Genomic DNA, 27,894 nt, shown 5'->3' on the forward strand with positions numbered 1-27,894 from the left:
GGTAACGGCACAGAGCAAAGCACTTTCAGAACAAGCACTGGTTTTTAACAGCTTGTTCCAAATCCACACTGAGGCACCTCTGTCGTAAGCCTGAAGACATGCTTATGCTGTAAATTGTTAACTGTTTGTTTGGTTTTTTTAAGAGATGCCTGTTCAGCATTGTTTATCTTTTCTATAAGCCATTGATGCATCTATTAAACCTATTTTTCCAGATGTTCCCTATAGCTCTATATAAATATAAAGATCTTATAAATTATAAATACTGGAACAGCTTCTTCCTAAGAAATACTGCTTATAAAATACAGAGCTATTGTCACTGTCTTACCTGCTGAGTAAATTTATTCTTTTCATCAATTAATTATCAGGGATGCAGATTATATCACAGTAGGTAGTGTGCCCCTGCCATCTCCCATAGCTGCCATTTAAACCAGTTAAAATGAAAAAAATTACCAATAAAAATCTTGCCACCTAATGCTCCACTTTCAAGTAAACATTGCCAACCCCCAAATAATTTAAAATGTCTTCCGTCTATCATTCATCCTAACATCAGTTCCTGTCCCCAGAGGTCTCATTGGCAACCATGTCTATCCTCCCATGAAAAGGCTCTGAAAAATGATTGTTCACCACCTTCTCCTTCCCTGATCCTTTTTAAAATCCTTCTTTTAAAACCCTGTGGCCTGACCAACCACTATCACAGAAAGACAAGGAGAAACTTCCTACATGCTTCTTTGCAAGATGTGTCTTCAGCTGTGGAAAATATATAGAGGCCTCTGAAGTTCATGAGTAGGAGCTGTTTACAAAAATAGTATCTGTATCAGATCTATAGAGGCAGGAATAATCCTCCAGGGACTGTTGCTCCAATATGCTCCTCTGCTGGCCTCCTGCCACTGGCAGTATGGATTCCCCAGTAAATGCTGCTTCTGGCAGAGATCGCTGTAATTGCTTCATAGAAGTAATGGAGTAGATGCCACATGAGTTAATTCTACATCAAGCTGTATTAGCTACTGATAGGATTTTCATGTGGACTGAAAAGGAAATGAGATAGCAAAATGACTCATACAGTTCGTTCTTGTTCAGAGCTCCTTCAGTGCAGGGGACAAAGAGAAAGACTTTTTATGAGGTTCAAAGAATGAAAAAAAAAAAGGAGTGCCAATGTAGTTCAGATCCTGAAAGTGGTATAACTTATCTGACATAAGTGGAAGGCTGGGTCCTTTCAAGCTGGGAAAATATTTGAGGCTGTGTGAATCAACTGAAGATTAGAAGGGACAATAGGTGGAGGTATAGACTTAGGGTATGTTTGCATTTGTGATAGAAGTGTAGGTGTGCTTACCTACACTCACATCCGAGCAAATGTAATCTTGTTCTGCCTGCACCTAGAGGTCATAAAAAAACTTTATGAGAGCATATTAGTTCAATGCTGAGACAGAACTAATCAACCCACGCCCTCAGTAGTGTATTTATCAAAAAATCCTCCTGCGTATTTTGTCCCATATTGCTGAAGAGAGGTAATGGTGAGCACCAAAACATTATTTTTCCTCTTCCCCTGCATGGTGAGTTCTCAAATTGACCTATGCTGCCAAAGTAGAGACACAAGCTTTGGATATCCTGGCATCATCTACTGGAACCTGAACATTGATGGAGTGTCCCAAATTAAGGACAATCTTACTCAGAGGAATGAAATACTTTGATGTTAGCCAGATACCTTAAAAACACACTCAATGCAGGATGAATTGTTTTAAAAAATAATATTCTCTCAGCATCTTCATCCATGTTTGATTTTTCTCCAGAGTCATGCAGAAGTATCATGTTCTATTCTATATATATTAAGTAAGATCTCATCTTTCATACACTTCCTATTTCTAGACTTTACAGAAGACAGAAAAGGAATTTACCATCTGGAACTGTGGTGGTGCGGTTTGTTCTGTTAGCATTTCACCAATGCCTTTGTAGCACACTGACCTACTGCATGTGATCATACATCACCTTCCATTTGAGCATGCAGAACTGGCACTCTCTGGAACTGCAGCTCAGTACCAAAGAATTAGCAAGTCTAGCCTGCTTCATCTCTCACAAACTTCACCCACTCAGCAACACCATTCTGGTGAGTACCTTTCATAAATCTGTTCTGCATCCTCATGTGTCCTTACCTTGCATCTGAACCAGCTAAATGCCTGCTCACGTGGGATGAGACTGGAGGTAGGCTGGGCCATGCTCTGAAATTCCAGGTTCTTCTGCCGTGGCCTGGGGCTTTTCCAGTGGCACATGAAATGGGAAGATGAGTGAGTTCACAGGTAAGGGAATCTTTCCCACTCCCTCCCTGCCAGGAAGGGCTCAGCAGATGCTAACAAATGAGGCGGAAAAAAGAAAGGAAATTCCAGGAATGTAAGAGAAAGGGAACTTGGTGAATCTCTGGCAGTCACACCGAGAGTGCGCAGGTTCCTCCCCATCAGGTAGGTAGTGTCACAAGGGGAGGTCTGAGGAGGTAGCTTTGGAGGGTCAAAAAGGGTATGTGGTATGCACTAGGAAAACACACACCACCAATGACATAAATGTGAGGTGTATAGTAGGGTGCAGACATCTTCTGGTGCAGTCTGAGTTTTATTTTGCCTTTTTTAAAACATTTACTTATTCTCTACTGAATGTCTTGTTTCCAAACAGTGAAACATACAGCAGCTACTTCTCCTAAATGTCAGCTGAATCTATACTAGTGGTGTTGCTCAAACTGCATTTTTAAAAATAATCTGCAAGCAGTTAATGTGCTTTTTAAATTCCCAGTGTTATGTAAAAAGCACAATATTTTTAGCCTTACAAAATATCAGTTGTCATCTCCTCACTCTCCCTTTGATATATTGGAGATGGGGGAACTAGAAGCTCATAGAAACTGTAGATACTCTTTTAAAAAATAAGGGTTTTTTTCTGCAGTGTGGTTTTGGAGTTATACAAGTCTTAATAAAAACATACAAAAATACCCAAAACCTTAAAATCAAGTCTGAACAAAGAAAGTACTTCTTATTTAAAAAGCTAGCAAGTCTGTCCTCACTGCTGAATTCTTATGTCTGGAATAATGATAGTATAATGTACCCAGAAGCAAAATACCGACTTAAACTGTTCACTCATGCACTGACAGAATGGCCCTCATATTTAAAAAAATATCCAGAAAGTACCCTCTGCCATATAACGTAGAGTACACAGCTGCTGTGAGTAGGCTCTGGCAAATCAACATTGACTCAAACTATTTTTGGAATTGCGTCAGGCCTGCTGCTGTTTCTGGAGGATGTGAATACATCTACCTGCTCTGCTGCACTCCATAAGGAACATGGTGGGATCCAGAATGCTTGCCTCTGTGCTTATTTGGAGGTGACCTTTCTGTTCCCATCTGTGTTTACAAGTCTTCTGAGGTCAAATGTTTTCACCTGCTGACAACTGCCTTAATAAGCACATTTGAGCCTTGCTTCTTTCTGTGTTCTCTACTAAAATTTAGAGGAACAGGATCTCAGAAGAGGCTGCCTCGCTACCTTTTCTTCTTACTGTCTTGCAACCCTTGACATCCTGATGGTACCCAGGTGCTTCTGGCTAGGAGGCATCCCCTGCCAGAAGCAGGCCAGGAAAGAAGAGGATCCTGTCCTCAAACCCGTTGTGATCACAGCTGATCCTTGAAAGAAATCCCCTGACTTCCTGGGGTTTGTGGCACCAATGCAATTCAAGAGATGGCCACTAGAAACTCCTGGAATAATAACGTTTATTGTTGCACCACATGGTATATGGAGGCATGTGTCTTGGTACTGGGCTAAGGCGAAGGCCCTGACGTCCAGCTACAAGAAAGTACAGGAGAGACAACAGCCACCAGTCTGGGCAGCGTTATGTCCAGCAACCAGTATCCCTGTCACTTCCCACACACACGAAGGAGTGCTACTGCCTTGGAACAAAGCAACCGTCGCGTGAGCGTGCCTGCTGGCCGGTGCTGAGGAGGGCCTTCTTTAGCACTGCTGGCAGACAGTTGTGCTAGTTTTTCTTAAACCTGGTTGAGTTTGTGACTGGCCAACAACTGCAGTTGGGTACCCCTGCCGTTAATCACTAGTGGTTTTAATGCCTGCAAGTACTTTTTCATAGAATTGTTTGGGTTGGAAGGGACCTTTAAAGACGACCCAGTCTAACACCCCCCTGCCATGGGCAGGGACATCTTTCACTAGATCAGATTGCTCAAAGCCCTGTCCGACCTGAAGGGTAGTGGCTTGTCCTTACCCAGAATCTTTAATCTTCAGCCTACCCTGTTCTGTCCATGTTTTTGACAGAAAAGGAATTTCAAATGGAATCAAGACATACACTGAGTCAATATATGGGTTTTTTTCACAGTATAGTACTAATCACCAGCCATCACGATGTTTCAAAAAGTTTCCCGCTTCTCACAGTCTCATGTGTAGTACGCCCATTCTTACATAGTAAGGCCCTGAAACACAAGGTGCAGTTAATGCAAGAGCATGTCTTCTGCATTTTGGGGGTTCTTAGATTTTCTCTGCTCTCACAGAAGGCTGCTCTTCCTTTTTATCTCCCCAAAGTTGGTTTTAATCTGCAGTAGGTAAGAGAACATTTATCATACTTTCACATTTACTACTTCTTCCTCCGTTTACTGTTGGCTGGGAGAAGGAGTTGAAAATTGTAGATGGGAAGAGTTCTGGTCTCACGGTCCCTCAAATCACATGAATAATTGCTATGTTTAGGCGAGTGGAATTCTTCAGGCAGCAACTATGTAACTTGAAATTCCATTCCTTGCTTGGAGGTGCAGGGATTTGGAGAACAACAATTTTCGAGTCGAAAGCTAACACAAATGGAGACTCTAGGACTCTGGTATAATCTGGTAAGGATGCAGCATACTGCGGGCTTCTCATCAGTGTAGGCTGAAAGACAAAATGAATTCTGAGTCTAATGAGAGAGTCATTCCAGTCTCAAAACCAAGCCAGAAGCCTGAGAATATGGAACATGGAAGAGTCAAAAAGAGTCTACAATTTAGCGTCCCTCTAATCTTGACAGCAAGCTAAGGTAATTAAGTTAAATTTAGGCTTTTGGCACTGAATGGCTGATACCTGTCTGCAGCGATACCAGGTCTGAGGAGTTAGAGGCAATGAACAGCATCAATCAGACCAGACCTTCATCCATATTCTTCAAAGCATTCCTTTCGGTACTGAACCATACCCTCTACCCTTCTGTGTCCCATTCCTCAAGAAGACTCGTTTGCAGTGTGTAGTCTAGCCCCTGTGGAATGCCTCCTTTTGAAACTTAGGAGGGAATGGATACAGACAGTATCCCATATGTACGTTCAAATTTGGACCTCTATGCCAATTTCCACTTTCTTGGATCAGGAAAAAAATTGAGCCATTTTACTGCATTGGAGAAATGCAGACTGTCCGGTATGTCCCAAAGCAAGTGGACAACTGGAACTGACTAAGAAGACTCCTTCCCTTTCAGGGTGTTACATTGGTGGTTGCTGTGGTTATGTCATCTTGCACTGCTCGCCTATACATTGTTTGGATATAATAAGTGGCTCTTGCACTGTTTCAAATTTACCACACCCTTGCACAAATCCACAGTATTTTCTGTTTTACTTCAAAAACATGTTTTCAATACAAATGTATCCTTTCTTTTTTATCAAATCTCATTTTTTTAAAATAGGGGCTTGATGACCGCCTTGGGAGGACACAGTTTTGGAGACCATGGCTGTAAAGGCCAAATAAGCAGGAAGCAAAAGGATTATTGCTGGTAGGACCCAGCAATTCTTTTCACGACATTGAGCACTGTGTACCAAAGTGTTGGGAAGAAAGCTGTTGGTGGGAGGGCCAGGAAAAGCAACACTGATCTGGAGAAACAGCTTTGTAAATATCCCATTTATTTCTCTTGGCAGCAGTGAGTCTAACACTGTCTCTGAAACCATCAGTCACTCTGCAGAAGACGGTTTGATAGGGCTTTCCTCATAACTTGACCCACCCTGTTTTCATTAGCAGCCTGATGAGATTCTGCTGGCTTAGTTTCCAGGCACCCTTCACTACCTGCTGTGCCCAACTTTTAGCCAGCACTGTCACAGACATCACCTGGGACTCAAGAATCCCAGGGAAGAAGTATATTTCCATATGAAGCCTGAACACAGATGACCTTCATGTAGATTTCAACTGACCAAATGCATACCTAAAGTTGTTTACATGAAAACTGAAGTGTTTTGGATAAGGTTAAAAGTTCCAAGTAACTTTTTTCACAAGCCATGAAAGCAAAGCATCAGGAGGTCTGCCAAGTACCCAGGAGACACGGTCATCATGTTGACCTTCATCAAGGCAACTGGAGAATGCCTTGGTTGAAGGAAATGCATCTCCAGAGATGTGCATCCACAGCTGAGTTCTTTAATGGTATGTCTCGAGCCCTTGTGCAAGCATCTACTACTGACAGGCAGGGATGGCCCACAGTTAAGAGGGGAAAAGCCCTTTGCATTGGTGTAAAGTGGTGGTAGTCAACAGATCCAGAAATTAGGCTATGCCTCTGTCATCCCAGCATACCTGTGGAGAACCCAATGCGCAAATTGTCAATGACTTGGTAATACGAGATGGAACACTTTTTGAGGACCTCTCCTGCATTTTGAACAGTAGCTGTGGCTACTGATCTCTCAGTATCACTTAGACTAGCTACAATGGTGCTGACAATGGTGGCCTGTAAGTGCTACTACCCTACCCTCCACAGTCAGTGGCTTTCATACAGTGCTTGATCACTTTGCTAGATACAGAATGAACTTAGCACAAATCTTCAGTAAGGCCTGTCACACCCTTATATTTTCAACCTACTGAAAATCATACTCTGCTTGAACACGAGCTCTCTCCAGCAAGTTGTCACTTGCCACAGACTCCAAGCTGCCACTGAAAGGACAGTGCCTCCACTGCAAGGCCCTGCTAATTATCGTGACAACCCCATGAAACAGTCAAAGATTTTTGTCTGGTCTGTAGTCATCCTCTGATTCATACTGGCTGTAAATTCACTAGCAAACATACTAGTAGCCACATGTACTAAACCTGGCAACTGCAGAAAACTTCATATAGCTCCGCACCTCTTGCTTTTGGAAAGCAAGGGCTTGAGGGGCTGCACCCCTTAAAGCTGTAGTCAAATTGTGTTTCACCATGCAGTTTATAGATAACATTTCCCTAATATTGTTTTGCAAGCAGACTGTTGGACCATGTGCCTATATTGTCTGTTTGGTTGGTTTGTTGCTCTGCTCCACGGCCTTCGTTCCTTGATCATCTACACTGTGTACACACTAGGTTTTGCCAGGACTCCAGGCTGCAGTTAACCAATTATTTGGTTTTGTGAGGTGCAAAAGAGAGGGTAGTTTGCTTCAAGATCCACACCCTATAGATAATGCAGGTGTGGACTACACCAGGCTTCATTCTTCCTGACCAGAACAATCTTCTTACATATTCCTAATGGACTCACAAGTCCAACATGCCCTGGCATATGCATGGCACATCTTTGTAGGCACACTACGAAATAGAGAATTAGCAATCTCCAAAGCCCATCCCTGCTTTTCTGGCTATCTCACTTCTTATGCAAGAAAATAATAGCACTGGGATAGAAAGGGGCCACATGGGGACTGGAGTGACCGGGATCCTATCTCAGGTTAATGTTACTGAGACTGTAGCTCAGCATCTCTGTCCCTCCAGTACTGAGCAGCTGCACCGCATGCTTCTCTGGGAAGCCACCACAGAACTTCTCCTGTTATATGACATAGGAGGAGGCTCGGTATGAGACCAAGGGAGTTGAGAACCTGCTTTTGCCTCAGGAGTCAGGAGGATGTGCCTTGGGAGGATGTGGGGGAAGAACCCTTTTCCAAGGACACGACACCCTCCCCCCAACACACATACACACACACTGAAATTATTCCTGGAACTTTTTGTCAAAATCCGCCAGGATGCAACAAGGTGTGCACCCAGCTCTGTTGAGTACATACATCTATTTGATTACACTTGTTTGCAGGAAGGAGCATGGCTTGTTTGTGCCATGCTTACAAGACTACATAACGAAGTGAAAAAAGGAGACTTCTACCATGAGAGCATGGCACTCGGGGGTGGAAAGAGGCTTGCACCACACACAGGAACTCTTTAATTAGCAGGCTGACAGATCCGTTGCTGTGACAGTCAGCTCTGACAAGCAATATTTGCCGCAGAACCGCCAAGTACGTCACCGCTTGTCTTGTTGGTGGCAAGGGGTGGGGTTGAGGAAATGGCAGGGGTACCTCGGAACGCAGAAGTGGCTGCTGTCCAAGCAGAATGGGCTCTGGCCGCCATCCATACTCGGCCACACACACGGGCATGCCCCAGTCACCCATCCCTGCTTCAGCTGCACCCCACTGCCTTCTCCAGGCCTTGGCTGGCTGCTCGCGGTTTTCCAGAGTTGCAGAACAACTTATACTCCACCCGGGGGAAGAGATACCCGCCAGGCCTGCCTGCTTGCTTCCCTCGTCCCTCAGGCACAGAGCCCGGCAGCACCGAGCGGGAGGTGTGGGAGAGCGGTGCGAGGGGGAGGAATCGTGCCGGTGAGCGAGCCCCAGGAGCCATGGAGGTGCAGGGCTGCCGCCCCGCCGAGAAGCGGACGGAGGCAGCAGCTCAGCTGGAAATCTTGGTGGCAGGAGACAAGGAAAACAGCAGCAGTAACTCATCTGGGAGCTGCGTCTCCTGCCCAGGAGCCCCTGCCGTGGCTCTGCCTAGGAAAGACCTGCTGGAAATGGAGCTTCTCCCCTGGACAGACACCACCCCAGAGCCCTGCTCCCCTGGCTGCCTGGCCACGCTGATGGCATGTCACGAGCTGGCATGACCCAGGTCATACCACAGGGATGCTTAGCTCCCTCTTATTCGTATATGGCTGATCTGTCTCACTAAAAAGTGTTTCCTGGCACAGCAAGGGTTTTTTGTTCACAGCTTATGGCCTATTCTAGTGTTCTAGTCAGGGTAATCTAATTGTATGCGTATGGCTAGAATGGCCTTTTGAAGTACGTACATACATTGTGTGTACCATGCAATACTCTTGCAGTGGGATTTGAAGACCTGCAGTGACACTTTCCAGAGATCACGGAGGCTCTCTGTAGCTGCTAAACAGCTCCCCTGCTTGGGTAGGGACACTTCCCAAGTGTGCTTTGCACAGCAGACTTGGTTTTGAAGGGAAGCAGCAGAGAGACACTAGTTGTCTGTCCTGGGTAGCTGGTTGTTCAGGGCCTTCTCCAGGAGAATTCATGACCTTTGCAAACAGCATTCCTGACTGCATGCCAGTTTCACAGATGCAGGAGGATGACTCGGCTCACGAGGACTGGAGGCTCTGCCATCCCCAGTGCAGCTCTCCGCGTTTGGCACCCAGCTGTCGACACGCATCCCACAACGGGGCCGAGGCACTCCAACTTGAAACTGCCGCACGGTCAGGAGAAAGACAGCTCTGTATACATCACGGCCTCCACAAAGAGTGGGAGCAGTAGCTGTGGCAGGTGTCAATCTATGTGAGATGTCACCTTTACCATGGAGAACACCCTGCATGAGGGAGGGAGTAAGGAGCACACCAGATCCTAGGAGAGCTCTTGTCAGGGTGCATTACATCCGTTGGTCCGTACAGATGCAGACAATTTGCTGCAAGTGGCCCTGCCCTAGACAGTGTGGGCCTAACCTCATCTGTACCTCTTGGCCTTGGGGACCAAAGTGGACCCACTATATATTCCCAAGTCTTCCAGTAGGCCCAGACATAGCATTTAATACAGCACAGGGAAAGCTTATGAGTAGCAGCTTAGCATTAATCAATAAAATGTGGTTAGACTAAACCTAAGTTATACGGCTAAGGAAGAATCAGAGACACAACACAGATATGAGTCAGAACTTTGCATTGGCTAGGAAAAACATGGACTCCTATGTGGCATCACTAATTATTAACTAACTCATGCTGAGATAAAATGGCACCAATTGATCTGTTGATATCAATGGAAATTAGACAGATGCAGACATTTTACATTATTAACACAACTAAAGCATCCTGTCCAGCATCCAGATTGCTTTCCTCTGACCTCAAACCTATTGTTAACACAAAGATTCCCATCTGCAGCTGCCTGAACCCTCTTGAATCTAGGTAAGATTTTTCTGCCCGACAAGTTTAATTCCCTGTTAGTGTTCTTGCAAGTAATCCTTCCTTTTGCATTCAAGGACTTATTTTTTTCTTCTCTTACATCTATTTTTATTTTCATTTTATAGGCACCTAACCACTGCTGGCAAACCCCTCGTCTCAGTGCAGTGCATGAATTTGCCACATCACTTCTGCATGGCATTATTCTTTATTTATTCATTGCATTACACCGCTGAACTACCAGTGAAGATTCTTTATGTCTGTCTCCATGAAAACTTAGTCTCTCTGAGGTGGGTTCCTTCAACTTGTAAGAATTTCTAAGCTTTGATTTGACGGCCAGTACTGGGACTTGCTTCCTGTCACTCATGTCAAAGAAGTGCCCAGCTAGAACTGCATGTTTTAAATCCCTCCAACATCTGCTTTGTAGTGGGCTGTCATCTCACCCATGGCGCAGAGTAGCATTCACACCAGAATGTACTCCAAAACACCGCAGCATGGCACAGCCAAAGTGATTTATGCAGAGGACTGCTGCTAATTCCAGAAGTGACAAGGTCTGGCACAACAAGCTGAGTATACCTGCTGATCCACCTCTGTACCCAGATAGCTAAATGCCTATTCAGGACTAATATCTTACTTCAGCTGATGAGACTGACTACAGCTGTGTGCATCTCAGGGCACTAATTTCAGTTTGCAGCAGAAAAGCATCTACTCTTCCAAGCAAAGAATTGCATGAAGGAAGCTTGCTAGCATAAGGAGATTGTTACTTTCTTTCCAGAGGAATCAAAACTAACATAGGGAAGTTGGTTCATCTTCATTTCCAATTACAAAAGCACAAACTTTAAATCCACTGTATGACAAGCATGAAATCAGATTAAAGTTTCCCCCCGTGTATTCTGATGTATTCTGATTTGAGAATTCTAGCTTTCACATGTCCTACCTGCTAAACACTTCTCTGTTTCATATTTGTTTCCTCATAGTGAGGAGTTAATACAAAATGTCTAAGAGGGTCTGCCCTTTTCTTTTTCTTATTCTCACTTTGGTTGATCTGCCTTCATGAGCTTTTAACATCACCACATTGATGAGATAATCAAACATGCAAGCATCTGGATTTATGGGGATGTGACCAGAAAGTATGAGAATGCAGGGGTTTTTTCATATTCTCTGAGCACTTTTTTAATCTCAGTCTGAGATGTTCTTTGTTTTCTCTGGAGTCAGAGCTAGCCCAGGTAACAGTGGCAGAGTACTCCGAGGTCAGGCTGATGCTGTAAGGTGCGCTGTCACGTTCCAGAATTCGGTTAGCGATTCCACAGTGAAATCTTTTTAGCTCTGCACTGACATCTTTACCTGAAGAAGAGGGAATAAGATTGTCTGCACTGGCAAAGTGACAGTGTCAGAAGACCCAGCACAGAGTTATCTTCCTTGTCCTGTATAATTACTTTGTGCATTAATCAGCGGAGGTAACGGAGCTGATGCCATGCCTACAAAAGCAGCAGTAACTTCAGGATTATTTAGCACCCGTACAAGAGCTATATATCCCTAAGCAATTCACAGCTATAGATCAATAGTTCAATGGTTGCAGCTATGTAAGGAGCGAGATGCTCAGTGCTATGCATTGCTATGGGTGACATTTTCATATGGTACGCAAAACCAAAAAACCTCACAGAGGGCCCAATTTTGCCAACTGTATCAGCTGGTTAAATAAAAGATATTATCTCTTTGTACAAACCTTGCTTGTAAAATTAAAGATTTATTTACACTGGACTTCTTAAGCCTTGATGAACCTCTTTGCAGAGCTCTCTAATATGAACGTTTTGCAGTAGTGCACACTGGGACTTTAACTGGTGTGGTTTGTGGCTTATTCACCCACCTACGAGTAAATTACCAGTAGTGAAAGTTACCTATGTTGATAGGTAAGTCTTAGGAGCAGACAAGCCCCGTATCTCCTGAGCATTACCAAATACAGTAACTCTCCAAGGAGTTTGCAACAGTAGAGGGTATGAACCCCAATATTAAGGCCAAATTCCAAAGTACAACGATTGCGCAAAGCACAGGAATTCTGTCTTTATTGGTATCCCTCCTCCCCGAGGGGCTCAGAAGCAAGGAGAAGAAGAAAAGACAGGGGTTGAAAATGACACGCTTTGTTGTGCTGGGTCAGGCCGTCCCCGGTCTAGAGCAGGGCTGAACGCCCAGCCAGCACGGGAATAAAAACAAACCCGATGCGCAGCACAGGCAACCCAACAAAGCGATTCAAGTGGCTGGTGCTTGATATAAAACGGTTTAGTGTTGGCCTTGCAGCCCGTACAAGGAGGACAAGTCGCTTTTCTGTGCGGCGGAGTCATCTGATGTTTGCTTTAATTTCTGGAGGGCTGGGGGAGCGCCAGTCAGATGCTGCGGCAGCTGCTTCGTGCGAGGAAGAGGCCAGCACTCGCCCTGACTCACCATTTCTTTCCCAAAATCCAGCTCAGCGACTGGAAGCGGAGTCGGGGGCCGGGGGCAGCTCTGGAGTCGGGGAAGGCGGGCGGAGCAGGCCTCTCTGAGGGGGGAAAAGGCGGCGGGCCCGGCCCGGGGTGGGCCCGGCCTGAGGGGCCGCGGTGAGGCGGCGGGAAAACCCCAACAAACGTTTCTTCTTCGTGACGGCAGGCAGAGAAATAACCCCCCCCCTTCCCCGGAGGGGCTCGCTCTCTCACACACACACACACACACACACACAGACGGTGCCTGCCCGGGGCTCCCGCCGCTGCGCCAGCAAGCCCCGTCCCTCCGCCGCTACCCGCCTTCCCCCCCTCCGCCCCCGGCCCTTACCTCATTGCCACATTCCCCAGCGAGTGAGCTCAGCTGTTCGCGCAGCCTCTCTCCTTTTATGGTCAAACAACTTTGCCTGGGCGAGGCTTTTTCTTTTTTTTCGCGAGTTGGTAGGAAGCCTTTGGGCTCAGCAGCTCCCCCCACCTTTTCATTTCTGCTGCCTTTTCCCCCGGCCAGGCTAGGCGGGCCGAGGCAGCCGGCCGTGCGGGGGCTGAGGAGCCCAGCCCCGCCATCTCCAGCCCCGGGGGGCGGCATTTCCCCCTCAGCCTCGTCCCCTGAGGTGAGTCTCTTCCCTTGGCTCAGCGAAAAAGCTTTTGTCTGTGGCCCTGGGGCTGGTATTGAGCGAGCGGGGGGTCTCCGGCCGCCCCCGCCGGGAGGGTCGGTCGCCTCTTGCAGAGTCTCTCGGTTTGGGGTTGATTCACGGTGGGGGCTCGTGGGGTTTGGGGTGGTTTTTTTGCCGTTCCGCAGAAGGGAGGTTCGCGTTTGTATGTGTGTGGATGTGGTGGGTTTTCTTCCCTGCCGGTAGAAATGGAGGGGAGCTGAACGCTCCTGTGTGGCTGGGGCAGCGGGGACGAGGGAGGGGGTGCTGCCGGGTTTTACTCGGGACAAGCTCTCTTTTGTGTGCGTACGGATGAGCGAGGCACCTACGGAGCCTTTTTCCAGATGTGCTTGAGAGGGAGGAATCTGGGGCTCTTTGTGCGTGAAACTTGTTTAATTTGTGAGTTTCTGCCTTTCTGGGAGTGCCCTGAGAAAGCGAAGACGCAAGTGCTTGCAAAGTCGTAGAACTTCCTAACGCTTTAAATATGTTTGCATAGCTTTTTGGAGTTTTTCCTCTTTTTTTTTTTTTTTTTTTTTTTTATCCCCCCCCCCCCCCCCCCCCCCGCACAGCGAGGAGGCAAGCCCAGCATATGTGGGAGAAGTTTATAGCTCTGAATGCCACCCTCCCCCAGCCCGCTTGTTTTGAGGCTCTACATTGCAGCTTGCATGGCTGGTAGGACTTTGCTCTCTTTGAAGCTTTGTAACTTTGGGCCAGGCTGGGAGAACTTTCTGGAATTATTCTGTATGAGAGGATGAAAATAATCTTAACTCCTAAATCTGTTCACAGTCTGTATTTTCTGCTGTAGTTCTCCCTCTGACCCTCCTCAGCTGGGAGGAAGTTGGCAAACAGGGGAAGAGCAGATGCGGTGTGTCAGACCACAGTGCTGGGCCAGCTTTTACGGGGGCTCCCTGTGTGGCTGGAGCCAAACTGCTTTCTACCAACAGAGATGAAAAATAACACTCAGCTCTCTGCTTCCTCAGGTTCCTCCTGCTTTCGCTACCTCGGGAAAGGAGCTGAACTTTTAAAAGTGGTGTCTTGGGGTCAAAGAACTGAAAGCTGTCTGGGTGCGTAAGAGGTGGCAGACCCACCATGGGACCTTCTGGGAGGTGAACCTGCTGCTGAGGGAGGTGTCTCTTGGTTCTGTCCTCCTACTTCTCCTTGCTCTCTGTTGGAGAGAAAGTGTATGAGGCAACTAAGTATCCTGGCTGTGTCCTTTGGGGACATCTTTCTTCATAGCTCCACTTGAGTCATCCTAAATGCTGTTACAGCAGGCAGAAAAAATCTCTCCCCTCAGGGAAAATGTGAGGACGAGAAGGATTTGAGATTAGGTCTACTGGTGTGACACTCCCTCTCCAATAGCTTTTACAAACAGTTAGTGCCACAGGACTCGCATCAGCTGTGTGTTTCTGGTAAGGCTTAGATGGTGTTGGCAATGCTGCAGGGCTGGGGGGGGTGACTTGCTCCAAGGCCAGCCTTTCTAAGCCTGTTTGGTCAGTGTGGGGTGGACCGATAAACAGAAGTGAGGACGAGCAGGGGCAGCTGCTGGATGGAGACAGCCCTGAGCAGAAAGGGCCTTAAGTGCGACATAGCGTACCGGGAAATAGGCTGCTTTGGGTTAAGGGAGATAGCAGCTGCTGGTAGCAAAGCCAGGACTTTTTTGTGAAGCAGCCAATGTCCCAAGACTGTCTCTGTGTTGACTAACCCCAGTATGGATCGTGATCAGAAGTGACGTTGTCACTGTGGCGTTCTGCTCATAATGCTGTTGCTTCTGGTGGAACCACTACCAAGTGGTTCATTACACTATGGTGAAACAGTGGAGCACGAGGTAGAAGTCTCCAAAGAAAGGCTGGAGGTCTTTTTAATAGCTTCTGTAGCTTGGTGGGAAGCTGCAGACTGGAGGGTGTTGGTCCGTCCCTTCTGACTTGCAAGTCTGTTGACCCCTAACAAGTCTTGAGGGATGGAGGACAGACCTTGCTAATTACTCTTCTGCCTTGGCCCTTTCCCATGCTGGATCATGTGGGAAGTGCTCAGCGCAGCTTTTTGGCTGCTGCTTCTTACTGTCGCAGCCTCTTCTTCCTTTTGAAAAGCCTGGAAGAGTTTGTCGAAGTGCATGCAACTCATCGGCCCTGCACAAGGGAAACAAAAAGTGGAGCAGCACGGACTTAAGGTTTGTCTGTGTTGTCACACGCTTGTGACCTGGGGAAGCTGTTAGAGGTTACTGTATCTTGCCGCGCTGCACCGAATCGTGGGAGCGCCTAGAAGGGGGCATGCGGGTCTTATCAGCAGCCACGGGTGAATTAGCGGGTGGGCGGATGTTTGTGGCACCAGGGCTGTCTGTCCCAGCAGCTGTTATTGTCCGTGAGAGAGAGGCCGGCAGCGTGGAGGGCCACCCATTGGAACATGCCAACGCGAACCGCTGGCACAGAGCCCCGGTGCTGGCGGAAGCACTATTGTGCTGGGGTGTTAGGAGGACTGTAGGCACGCCGGGCTTTCCAACAAAGCGTCTGGCTTCGTGGAGGTTTCTAGCACGGATGAGGTTTGTGGCCTGGATTGCAGGACCGAGGGAAATGCGGCTCTCCTCCCGAGGCAAGAGCCGCCTCGGCGGGGCTGTGGGCGAGCCCGGTGCTGGAAGGGAGCGAGCGGAGCGGAGCGGGTCGGGCCTGCCCTCCGGCCGCAGCGGTGCTGGCTGCCGCCCCGGCACCCCACGGGGACGGGGGGCAGCGTGTGGGGGGGTCCCGGTCGGTGTCCGGGGAGCCGGCCCTTCCCGGCGGGGGCGGAGCGGAGCGGGCGGCGGCGCAGCCGGGAGCCGCGCTCGGCCTCGCCGCCGGGGGGGGGGGGGGGGGGGGGGGGGGGGCGGCAGGACGGGGAGAAAGCGGGGGCCAGAGCCGGGGAGGAGGGGGCTCTGCCGGGGATGTGACACCAGTCAGCTCCTCAGCCGCCCTGTTGTTCTTCTGCCGCGGCTGCCTGCGCTCCGCCAGCACGCCGAGGCCTGGAGGTAAAGGATGGAGGATGCGGGGGTGTGCCAGGGTTGGGGGGGGCGGTGAAGGGGGGCATTACCGGGGCTGTCACAGGCGGAGGTCAGGAGGAACCGGCTGGCCTTATCGGGTGAGTGGGGGAGAGGAAACGCTAATTCCAGTTTTGGGAGAGGGGGTGCGGGGCACCCTCCTTAGGGCGTGCGGGGCGGGCGACGCTGGCTCTGGTGCCCGCCGCTGTCCTCTCCAGCGGGCCTGCACGCAGGGTTCTCCTCCAGCGAAGAGATTGTTTTCTCTGTGGCAAGAACCCCTCTGCAGTTAACGCCATACCGAGCTAAAACGGGGAAGCGTGCTGGCTCATTCGAGCTGTCTGCAGTTTCTGTTCCTCTGCTGATCCTGGAAGTGCTCTGTGCTCTGCTCGTGCACCTCAGCCTCTGGCTGGACTTAAACTCCCGTATCCCTCTGTTTTATGTGTTTCCCTCTGTTAATTTCCCCTCTGGCCCAAGACTGACTTCATATAGGTTTCCTCCCTCTTCTCTCCTGCCAGGTGCTGAGAAGATGGCCTCCCCGGGTGCCCCAGGGACCCGCATGACATCCACAGTCAGTATCAACATTTCTACCCCTTCCTTCTACAACCCGCAGAAGAAGTTTGCGCCTGTGGTCGCCCCTAAACCCAAGGTGAACCCCTTCAAGGCTGGGGGTGCGTCAGAGTCGTCGCTGCCCCCTCCTCCTGGAGCTGGTGCCCAGCGTGCTCAGATAGGGAAGGTGGGGGAGATTCCATCAGCGTCCGTGTCCCTGCCGGCAGAAGGTAGGTGAGGGCTGGCATGGCAGATGTGAATATGCGTTTCTAAATTCTTGGGGTGTGAGGTCTGTAACTGGGCTAAACATGAGGACAGGGGCATCACTGCTGTAAGTGATGCATGCTCTTGCTGTGGAGGCTGGCAGGTTCCAGAATGAGATAAAACGATTGTAAAGGGATCTTAAAGGATGTAGTGTCTCCATTAGGAAAGGAGGCGGGAAGGCAGTCCTGCATTATACTGATGCTGGAGGAATGCAATGGATTTTTCATAGTATTCCCTGAGTGCATAATTGTGTAACTGCAGTCAGTTTCTGGCCAGCATGTCTGAGAGCAAGTATGTTGCAGGGAAGTTGACCCTGATGGTGACGAATCATGCTGTTCTCTTTCTTGTTGATTCATCTCAGCACAAGTTTATTGTCTCTCATTGTAGAGACCCTTCTCCTGGACTCTGCAGTTGCCATCTTTGCTGCTGGAGGTGCGAAGGAGAAATAATTGCATGAAAAAAATGGGGGAAGCAATCATAAACAGGAAGTGAGACTTAGAGTTTCTATGGCTGGTAGAGTTTTATACTTTTTCCTAGTGGTTTGGGTTGGGTGTGTTTTCCTGTGCAGAGTGACTTCTTGCTTCAATGTGGTTTTCTTTTTCTTTTTTTTTTCTTTTTTTTTTTTTTTTTTTTAATTTCCTGTGGTGGTGGGGTGGTTTTTTGTTTTGTTTTTTGTTGGTTGCTTGGTTTTGTGTCCTCTAAGAAGCAGAAGGTTCCTGGTTTTGTGGCTCCCTAGTTGGAATTGATTAGCATGGGGCCACTGGAAATTTCCCTATGGACCTCTTGCTAATGCTTGGTGCTGCATATTACCCCAAGACTCTATCCTCAGTCAGGACATGCATGTTCAGATAATGCTAACTGCTGATGTAAATTTCTTTCCTTTCACTGTCTGGCGTAGGCTGTACAACACTGATGTTTTCTAGGTTAGCATGCTAAGTTAGTGGGCAGCTGACCTGATGGTAGGAAGGCTGGTCCTGTGCTCAGAGGAGATAAATTATTAAGCCATTTTTTCCATTTCTTGAGTCACAAGGGCTTCAGCATGTTGGTGCTTCTGTCTCCTAGAATTGTACCAGCTAACTCTGGTGGCCTTTTTCTCATACATTGTTGGCTGGAATCTTGTGTTTGCAATCCAAGGTCTTATCTTAGGCTTTATGATTTTCTGCTATAGTTGTGTGGATTAGGGATGTGCCTGTTGGAAGGTCTCAAACTGACACAAATACATTACCTGAAATACAAAAGTAGACAGAAGGATGTTAAAAATTATTTTTCAATACACAGTGCGAGTGGAAGATTGGGTATTGTTTGCTCCACTTCTCCCTTCCTTATAAAGCTTATTATGGAGGAACTAACTTGACAGAAAGACTAGCAAAAGAACCATTTGGCTTAAGCTGCTGTGTCACCATCAGGTGAGGGCTGCCAGCAAGACATCTGAAGTACAGATGAACCACCAAAACTCAGTCATGAGAGAAATGCATCTCTTCAATCCTTCGCTCCCTTTCTTATACACTCCCCACACAAACAGTAGTGTAACATAAAGCCATAGAAATTGGTCTCTTTGTCTTAAATGACAGGATGGCTAAGTTAGTATTGCTGTAGGTATGTTATATTTAGTATTGATCATTGTATAAATCTGGTATAGTAACATTGTGGGGAACTTTTTTGTTTGTATGAGTAATTCATAAAACAGGCTTTTAGTGCAGCTGAAACAATGTGACAGCAGATCAGGGCTTAATTTCTGCAGTATTCTTTATCATTTCAGTAAACCAAAAGGCAAGCGTGTACAACCTTGATCCCAAACTGTAGTTTCAAAGAAAAAATACCAGCCTAGTATTACTTCCCCATCCAAGCAGAATTTCTGTGGCACAAGAAGGCTTGGAAGAGGTGCTGCATACCAGTGCAGTTTATGCATTCCACTGACTAATAAGATTTCGGCTTTCATTTTCTGAAAGGGCAGTATCGTCTCCCTTGGGTTACAGATGAGAAGTCCTTATAAAGTCTGTTGACAACAGCTGGGTATAAAGATGAGACAATTCGATTACTTCTGTTAAAAGTTGCACATGGAGTAGCAGGAGTGAAAAACATGGTCTTTCACCTTACTGCTGGTTAGGGCTAGCTAGGAAGAGAGGTGGGTGCCCAGAAGAAGGGATGTGGAAGTTATGCCGCTCGCCTCATCTTCAGTGTTCTTTGCTGCTTGGATGATAAGAGGACAACTTCTATACATGGTGAAGGGAGGAGGATTCATGTTAATTTGACTGTTATAGTAGAAGATGTCTCTTTTTTTGCCTGTTCCATATCTTCAGCAAATATCAATAAGTGGAAGCAATGGGGTTTTCTTCTAGGAGATTGAGGCACTCTGGTGCTTTTCAGCCTGCTTAAAAGGGTTCTGGAAAATTTCTCATGTCCTAGTTTGTGTTGGTACAGGGACATTTTAGGAAAGGAAAGCTGTTTTCATCTCCCAGAAAAATAAAACAGTTTCAGTGATTCCTCATATGCATAAGGGGTAGTTGATCTGACTTGCTTTTTTTCCCCCTACTTGTTTCTTGTAGCACTTACTAGCCAGCTGTGAGGTGCCAGCTTATTCTCCTGTAATAATGCAGGCTCTTCAGGGTCCTGGGTTGTCCACTGGCATTCCTTCTAATACTGCTCTGTATTCAGCAATCTGAGCCAGTTACTGGCAAGAGAAGCATATGCTAGGGACCAAAGAATGAGAGGAGGAGTGGGAAAGGGCATAGTAAGACATGTGTCTCAGTTATACAATAACTATTCCCAGTGACTGATTGCAGTAGCTACTGAGGAGAGTTTGTATGATGGCAAATAGCTTTGGACAAGGTGAAAGCCAGCCTGTGGAGTTCAGTTGTCCTTGATAGGTGCTGGGGTCCCCTGGGTACTGGGGAACTACTTGTTGTAGTACCTTCAAGACCCCTCCTGGGGTTTTTACTGGCTAAGAGTAAGAAATGATCCAAACTTGCTTTTATTCTCATTCTTCCCCGTAGACCTGCCGCTGCCACCTCCTCCCCCACCTGGAGAGGAGGCAAGTTTCTCCACAAACTGTGCTTTTCCCCCACCCCCACCACCCTTTGAAGAGCCTTTTCCACCAGCCCCAGAAGAAGTTTTTCCTTCTCCTCCTCCTCCTCCTCCACCGATGTTTGATGAAGGGCCTGTGAGCAAGGTACCTGCCCCACAGGTGAGTGAGGTCAAGGGAGGTATAGTTGCTTGTGATGCTCTGTGAGTTGGGACAGCTTCTCGCTACTCTCTGAACTTGGCAGCTGGAAGCCCTGAGATCTGGGAAAGCAGAAAATGCTACCACCCCATGGACCAGCATAGGTTAGGGTCAACTGGCTGGGCTGCAGCTCTGCAGATGAAGGACCTGGGGTTCCTGGTGGACAGTGAGTTGAAAGTGAGCCAGCAATGCACCCTTGTGGCAATAAAGGCCAACCACATGCTGGGCTACATTCGTAAGTGTAGTCAGCAAGACAAGGACAGTGATTATTTCTCTCTCTGGTGCTAGTGAGGCTGCATCTTGGAGGACCGTTTTCAGTTGGGCTCCACAGTATAATAACCCCAGAGGAATATTGAACTAGATGCAATCCAGCAAAGGGTTATAGTGATCATTGGGGGTTGAAGCATGAGATGCAAGAGCTGGGTTTGTTCAGCCTGCAGAAGAGGAGGCCGAGGCAGGGATCTAACTGCAGTCTGCAATACCTAAAGGAGGGCTGGAGAGAAGACAGATTCTTCTTACTGGGGCACAACAAGAGACAATGGACACAAGTTGCAGCAACGGAAATTCCCGTTGGACAGAAGAAAACCCTGTTACCCTCCAAGGGTGGCTCAACATTGGCACAGGTGCACAGAGAGGCTGGGGAATCTGCATCCTTGGGGATGGTCAGAAATCACCTGGACAAGGCCCTGAGCAACCAACCTGGTCTAGCTTGGGAGTTAGTCCTGCTGTGAGCAGGGTGTTGGACTAGAGATCTCCAGATGTCTTTTCCCACCTAAATCTGTGAGTTTCTCTGGGCTGTGCATTTTCCCACTGTTTGTAGACCTTGGAGACTATGCCCTGTTCATCTTCACCAACTTGCTATCTACTCAAAGCAAGGAGCAGATCTGTACCACAGTCCAAAGTGTCAAAATCTGCTATTGTAAGGGGATACACCTGGTTCTCTGGCTGTTCCTGTAATGTGCTCTGCTCCCTCTTTCCTTGTGGATGGTGGTATAGGCACGTGGCAAGATGAGCAGCGTTGATCTTGAGATTGACTCACTGTCCATAATGTTGGATGACATGGAGAAGAATGACCCCTTCAAATCCCGGGTGAGCTCTCCAGAATGTCGCAGGTGGAAGGCGAGATGACTGGTTTGCTGAACGGAGGGAGTGAGAAGGGTGCTACTGAAGATTAAAATGTCTGGATAAAGCATAGCGCAGAAGTGAAGGACCAGAAAGCATAGATCTTGCGGCTTGTCAGGACTGCTAAATATGTAACAGTGTGGGAACTCTTAGTGTTGTGGGTCTGGGATTGCTGCTGACTTACTACTATAGACAGGATATTTTCTCTTCCACCTTGCTGATAACTGCCTGATAACTCTGGTGCTTCCCTTTACAGGTATCTCCAGGATCCACAGGTTCTCTGGAGAAACCATCGGCCCCAAAAGCCCATGTGGATATACCATCTGCACCCAGAGATACTCCTCATTCCTTTCCTTCCAAGTTCACTCCAAAGCCAAGTGGAAGCTTACCTTTCAAGCCCCCTGGAGTGGATTTGACCCCTTCCCCAACCCCATGGGCAGCCCCACAGCAACGCAAGGAGCCCCTAGCACCAGTCCCTCCACCCCCTTCTCTCCCTTCTGCTCAGCCTGCCCCTAAATTCACCCCACCCCCTGTTGCTGGCTCTCCTAAGTCTGGGTCCAAATCAGGTGCCAATGTTCCCACGGCTCCCTCAAACTCTACAAGATATCCTACCTCCCTTCAGACTCAGTTCACAGCCCCTTCACCTTCAGGTCCCTCCTCTTGGCCACAGCCTCCCAATTTCACCTATGCCCAGCAGAGGGAAAGACCCCAAGTGCAGGAGAAGCCACGTCCCACAGAACAACCTGCTGCTGCAAAAGACATGGTAAGGGTTAGAGCCATGGGACCAGTGTCTTTGAACAGGCACAGCAGCACTGGGAGTGAAGTTGGAGGATGAGAAGGGAGGGTCTGGCCCAGGCTAGGGGAAGCTGTTAGGCATCTGAAAGAGAGATGTAACTAGAGACAGTGGTGGAGAGGGGTAGGACTTTGTGTAAAGGTGGAAGGAAGCAAGCACAGTGGATGGCAGATTGTTCCCTAGAGAGAGACTGATGAGAAGTAAAGGCAGGAGAAGTAGGTTTATTAGGGACAGGGTGGGAAGGAGTCTGTCTATATCTGACCTTTGTGATAGAATGTTTCCTCTTCCTGCAGCATAGACCCGCAGGCTCCAGTGCAGATCCACCTAGGGGAAATTCCTGTCTGACCATGAAGGAGGTAGAAGAGCTGGAGATGTTGACCCAGAAACTAATGAAGGATATGGAGCATCCACCCCCAGCAGAGGCTGCTACTTCTGGTGCGTTCCCTCAGTGGACAGCAGTAGGACTAAGACTGTTGTGGGGTTTCATCTCTCCTAATCCCTTTCTTCTTCCATTGACAGAGCTCTGTGGCTTCTGCCGGAAGCCCCTGTCACGAACCCAGCCAGCTGTGAGGGCCCTGGACTGCCTCTTCCATGTGGAATGCTTCACCTGCTTCAAATGTGAGAAGCAGCTGCAGGGGCAGCAGTTCTACAACGTGGATGAGAAGCCCTTCTGCGAGGACTGCTATGCTGTGAGTCACTGGGATAAAAGCTGCTGGAGAGAGCTGAGCTTGCTGTGGTTGCTCTCTCTTGCTTTTCTTTCTGCCTTCCATCTTGCCTGTCTGTGGTGTAGCCTCCCAGGGGTGGGGGATTGGATTAATGTGTCTTACTTGTTTCCTTTGGGCTCAGGGGACCTTGGAAAAGTGCAGTGTCTGCAAACAGACCATCACAGACCGGATGCTGAAGGCCACTGGTAACTCATACCATCCCCAGTGCTTCACCTGCGTGATGTGCCATACCCCTCTGGAGGGGGCTTCTTTTATTGTGGACCAGGCCAACCAGCCTCACTGTGTGGATGACTACCACAGGTATGGAGAGAGCACGTGCATGTGGTGTCTGACAGAAGGCACGTTGCCTCACACCTTTTTAATTTTGCTGCAGTGTGGGGTTGGGTTGCCCATGTGATCTGTTGGACATGAAGTTAAAAATGAGTCAGCAATGTACCTTGTAGCAATTAAGGACTTTTCCCACCTAAACTTCTTTGTGATTTATTATTCCTCTGCTGCTAATACTATTGTACAGCAGTGAGAAACTTGCATTGAATGTCACCACGGTGGTCATGGTCTCCTCCATATTTTTGTGTGTTGCAGGAAGTATGCTCCACGCTGCTCAGTCTGTAGTGAGCCTATCATGCCAGAGCCTGGAAAGGATGAGACAGTGCGTGTGGTGGCACTGGAGAAAAATTTCCACATGAAATGTTACAAGTGTGAGGTAAGCCTGGTGGCCCCACTCCTCCCATCTCTCCCATGCCTGTCACCAGCAACTGGGCACCTTTGTTGTCTATCCTGACCAACCACTAAGGTTGTTTTGAATGAATCTGGAGCATTTTTGAACCAGGTTCAGAAAAGGATTAGATATTCACAGACCACAAGTCCATGAACAATGACTGTGCAGGGTTGTAGTCTCTAACATCCCTAATACAGCAGCTGTGTATGCCGGAGGAGCATGCCATTAGCACCATCAGAGACAGGGTGGTGGTCTGTGAGCCATCATCCTGATCCGGTGGGGCATTTCTCACATCCTTGAATGCATTTACCCTGCTGTCGACTGTCATTGAGCTCCCTCGCTCTTTTCTTTCCCTGTTTAGGACTGTGGGAAGCCCTTGTCCATTGAAGCAGACGAGAATGGGTGCTTTCCACTGGATGGGCATGTGCTGTGCATCAAATGTCACACTGTTCGTGCCAAAACAGCACGCTGAGGAGCTTGGAGTGGGCATACCCTTGAGACCCCTGCACTCAATACTCTTCCCCTCCCTGCCATTGTCCTACCCCCCTGCCTGACAAGGCAGATTGCTTCCAATGGAGACTATGCCAGCACAGTTCCTTACTCATGTAGGATTCACTGCTCCTAGACTTCACTCTGCACACCCACCAAGAAAAGACCTCTTCTCCTGTCGCCACTTCCTGGCCACAGTGCATTCCAGGCTGGGGGCTGTGATGAAGGTGAGTGCACAATCTCTGTTCCCTCAAGACTGGAGGAGAAGGACCAGACCTCCACCACCGCCTGGTGGAAGTAGCAAGAACGACCTGGTGGCAGGTGCTGGGAAGGGCTGAGCATTCTGTTCCACGGAGCCAAGAACGGTGATTTGACATTGGAAGGTGGAAGCCTCCATCTTGGCACCACTTCTCTCTTTGATTTTACTTTTTTCTTATGCCACTTCATTATCAGGATGTGTTCCCCTGCCCCCTCCCTCACTCCTGGGTTAGAGTGTGGAGGCAGAACATATTGGGAATCTCTGTTATCGTTGCTGGAAAAAGCTAACCTACTATAGCTTTTCTGTCTCTAATGGATTTTACTGGCTAACTGTCTTGTCACTTTTTTTTTTCCTTAGCCAGATTAAACTGGCAATGTTTGGAATCCTACTCTGTTTCTGAGTTTGGAAACTTTTTTTAAAAATCTTTTTCCCTCCCTGAAATGAATTGTTGCCCAGTGTGGTTTCTGGACAGCCAGGCTGGGCACCAGAGTAGCAGAGCAGTCCAAAGAATGCATGTTTACAAATAAAGACCGTCATAAGGACGGGCAGCACATGGTGAGGAGGCGTCTCAGTGCGTGGATGAGGATTCAGCAGACTGAGGAACGTCTCCCCGTTCCGGTAGGGATTCTTTCACTGCTGTCAGTGAAAGCTGCAGTGTAATTGCAATGTACTGTTTGGCTCTAAGTGTTACTGCACTGAGCCCCATTTCCTGGACTAGAAACTCTCAAACTGAACAAACCCTTTGAATAACTACACTGTCCAACCACTGTATGCATTCAATAAAATGTGGGTTTTTTCCATTAACATTTGTCTGCTGTATTTGTTCAACTACCCATGGGAATTGCTGTCTTGAGCAGTAGGGAATATATAGTTGCTATTCTACCTAGCCTCCAGAGATGAGGAGTCTGAAAATGGCCTTTCCACCTCTTGGTCTCCTTTTCAAACTGTTTAGTTTCCTACTTTTCTGTGCCTGAAGAGTAGCTCTCATTTAAAGCAGTGGAAGGCTGCATTTCAGTACAGCAAGATTGTAGTCTGCTTGATGTGTCACTGGGAGGTGAGTTATTACAATCCACTTGCATCAGACTGGAATAAAGTGGTCAATTTGCTTGCTTTGCCTTAACTATTGCTACTCGGAAAGTGTTTGTGCTTGGTGTTTATGGTTTTAAGCATGATACTGTCTTGGTCACTGCAGGTGAAACTCTTCTATGTGGTAAGCATCAATGCTTCTACACTTCAAAGACATGAAACCTACTCTTGTTCTCTTGCCAGTTTTGGGGTAATCTTTAATGACTCCTTGCAAATTGATCTAGTAAATGCTTTGAGGTTTCCTATAGGATGAGAGAATAAACAAATTGTACATTTGCTTTCTTTTTTATCTTGAGTTCTTGCTGGTTTGTAGGCATTGTTTTGAGTGGTCGTTTCTAGATTATGTGATTAAAAGCTCATGCCCACAAACACCAAGGAGCACAGAGGAGGGAAACAGTGACAGGGGAGAGAAGCACTCTACCCCAGCTCCTCGCAGAGCTATCAGAGGACTACAATCCTGGTTGCCTGGGTATGGAACCTGTCCAGCGGAGTCAATGGGAAGGGCTCTCTGGATCACCTTGTGGATTACATGGAGGTTAGTCCCTCTGAGGGGCATGGGGTGCGGGGGAAGAGCATTTGGGGACTGTACAACGCTTGTTATGGGATGTGTAGGGCCAGAATCAAAGGCAGGGAAAGGGAGTGATCAAGGAGAGGAAGCGGCGTGGGTAAGCTGAGGGGAAAAGGGCACAGAAGGGGCTGGATGCACGTACGCAGCACACTTGTCTGGCCATGCCCTGTGTGTCATCAGTGCAGTCTGTCCTGCCTTCTTACTAAACTCTTTTTTTTTTTTTTTTTTTTTTTTCTTCCTCCCCTGTATGAAGGGACTCTGTTCAGTGCATGTGGAGGTTTAAGTGCCAGCAACTGGGAATACCTGACTGCGTGCATGTTGTGTGGGCGTGTATGTCCCTGCGTAATGCCTAGCAAAAATCAAGTCAGAGCAGCTGGTGAGTTTGTAGGGTAAGAGACTTGAGAGCCATGAGTTGGCATGGCTGCAAGACTGGCCGGGTGCTGGAAAGGCCAGTCTGAGAGTCAGCTGTTAGAGCTCCCAGGAGGTCCAAGCCAGCTACTCTCGGGTCTGGAAGTCGGCTACTGGTAAGCCTGAACCAGCTACCAGAGAACAGTTTGCATCTGTGTGTAAGGTGGCTGGGAGACCAGCCCATCCTGGGCCAGCTGCTGGGTAGAGCCAATCTCTAAGGCTAATTAGCGGCGGGCTCCTGTGTGTTTGTGTGCCTGCATGTGAGGGGGCCGAGTGGCCACCACTGGAGCAGGGCTGCAGGTCTTCAGGACTTGCTGGCACCAGGACATGCAGCTGAGGAGACCAGGTCAGCCTCCAGCTGGTGGAGCCAGCTACTGGATAGCTGGTCTTAAGCACTAGAGGGATCCATAGTATGTATGTATGTATGTATTTCCTGCTAACAGGTTCATCCTGATCAGCCAGAGAAGGGAATGGGATCAGGCTGTTTCTGCTGTGCTTGAATGACTGCTGGTTTCTGCCTCAGGCCATTCATGTACAGTGTGTGTGCATATATATATATATATATATATACACACATGCACATATTATATACATGTATATTTTTGTGTGTATGGGTGCCTATGGGGAATACATGCTCAGGCTTGCTACTGGCTGTACCTGAGGACATGGAACTGAGCAGCCTCTTCTCTATCAGGCCAGCTGATTCAGCAGCTCCTAACAGCTGAAGTTGGAAGCAACCTCCCTGCTCAGAGCAGGGTCAGCCAGAGCAGGTTGCTCAGGAATGTACCCTGTCAGTTTTTTAATACCTCCGAGGACAAGAACTCCACAACCTCCCAGGTAACCTGTTTCAGTGTTTAACAACTCACGCAGTAAGTTTTTTCTTGCCTTCACATGGAATTTATTGTATTTTGATGTGTTCCCACTGTTTCTCCTTTCACTGGATACCACTGAGGAGAGTGCAGTTCCTTCTTCACTCCCTCCCATCAGGTATTTATACACAATGATAAGAGCCACCCAAACTTTCTCACCTCGAGGCTGAACAGTCCCAGCTCTCTCAGCCTCTCCTCATATGTCAGATGCTCTAATCCTTTCAAAAATCATAGTAGTCTTTCACTGGACTTGCTCCAGTAAGTCCATATTCTTCTTTGTACTGGGGAGCCCAAAACTGGACACAATGCTCTGATGTCTAACCAATGCTGAATAGAGGGGAAGAACTGCCTCTCTCCAGCTGCTGGTGATGTATTTGCTAATGTAGCCCAGATACTGTTGGTCACCTTTGCTACAAGGGTGCGTTACTGGCTCAAGTGCAACTTGCTGTTCACTATGACCTGCAAGTCCTTTCTGACAAAGCTGCTTTCCAGCCAGTCAGTCCCCAGCGTGTACTGGTGCATGGGGCTATTCCTCTCCAGTTGCAGGGCTCTCCATTTCCCTTTGTTCAGCTTCATC

General features: G+C 48.0%; 1 protein-coding gene and 1 long non-coding RNA gene across 10 annotated transcripts; one reads left to right on the top strand and one right to left on the bottom strand.

The window, feature by feature from the left end:
* Nucleotides 1-933: 933 nt before the first annotated feature.
* LOC115344001 lies at nucleotides 934-13,017 on the bottom strand. Of its 2 annotated transcripts, XR_003924378.2 has the most exons (5): nucleotides 12,928-13,017; nucleotides 4,243-4,895; nucleotides 2,148-2,341; nucleotides 1,331-1,373; nucleotides 934-1,025 (listed from the first exon to the last, which is right to left on the bottom strand). It is a non-coding gene; the product is annotated as an uncharacterized LOC115344001 (long non-coding RNA). The 2 variants fall into 2 exon arrangements; XR_005932783.1 differs by lacking the exon at nucleotides 934-1,025 and having other exon boundaries at nucleotides 1,298-1,373; nucleotides 12,928-13,016.
* Nucleotides 13,018-13,075: 58 nt separating this feature from the next.
* ZYX (zyxin) lies at nucleotides 13,076-25,190 on the top strand. 8 transcript variants are annotated; one of them, XM_030020673.2, is made up of 11 exons: nucleotides 13,076-13,207; nucleotides 14,227-14,310; nucleotides 16,766-17,026; nucleotides 20,054-20,244; nucleotides 21,277-21,369; nucleotides 21,659-22,165; nucleotides 22,489-22,630; nucleotides 22,715-22,884; nucleotides 23,042-23,220; nucleotides 23,503-23,623; nucleotides 24,000-25,190. In XM_030020673.2, the coding sequence occupies exons 3-11, from the start codon at nucleotides 16,777-16,779 to the stop codon at nucleotides 24,108-24,110; spliced, it is 1,764 nt and encodes a 587-aa protein (XP_029876533.1). In that variant the 5' UTR covers nucleotides 13,076-13,207; nucleotides 14,227-14,310; nucleotides 16,766-16,776; the 3' UTR covers nucleotides 24,111-25,190. The 8 variants fall into 8 exon arrangements, with proteins under 8 accessions (XP_029876533.1, XP_029876532.1, XP_029876530.1 ...); XM_030020672.2 differs by lacking the exon at nucleotides 14,227-14,310; XM_030020670.2 differs by lacking the exons at nucleotides 13,076-13,207; nucleotides 14,227-14,310 and adding an exon at nucleotides 14,341-15,832.
* The last annotated feature ends 2,704 nt before the right edge of the window (nucleotides 25,191-27,894 follow it).

This window comes from Aquila chrysaetos, chromosome 7, assembly GCF_900496995.4.
Source record: "Aquila chrysaetos chrysaetos chromosome 7, bAquChr1.4, whole genome shotgun sequence".
Lineage (NCBI taxonomy): Eukaryota > Metazoa > Chordata > Aves > Accipitriformes > Accipitridae > Aquila > Aquila chrysaetos.

Excerpts from the sequence above, each read along its gene's own strand:
- ZYX (XM_030020670.2), top strand. The coding sequence starts at position 15,514 with ATGCGGGTCTTATCAGCAGCCACGGGTGAATTAGCGGGTGGGCGGATG. Across the intron at positions 22,166-22,488 it reads CTGCTGCTGCAAAAGACATG|CATAGACCCGCAGGCTCCAG; the intron begins GTAAGGGTTAGA and ends CTCTTCCTGCAG. Across the intron at positions 23,624-23,999 it reads TGAAATGTTACAAGTGTGAG|GACTGTGGGAAGCCCTTGTC; the intron begins GTAAGCCTGGTG and ends TTCCCTGTTTAG.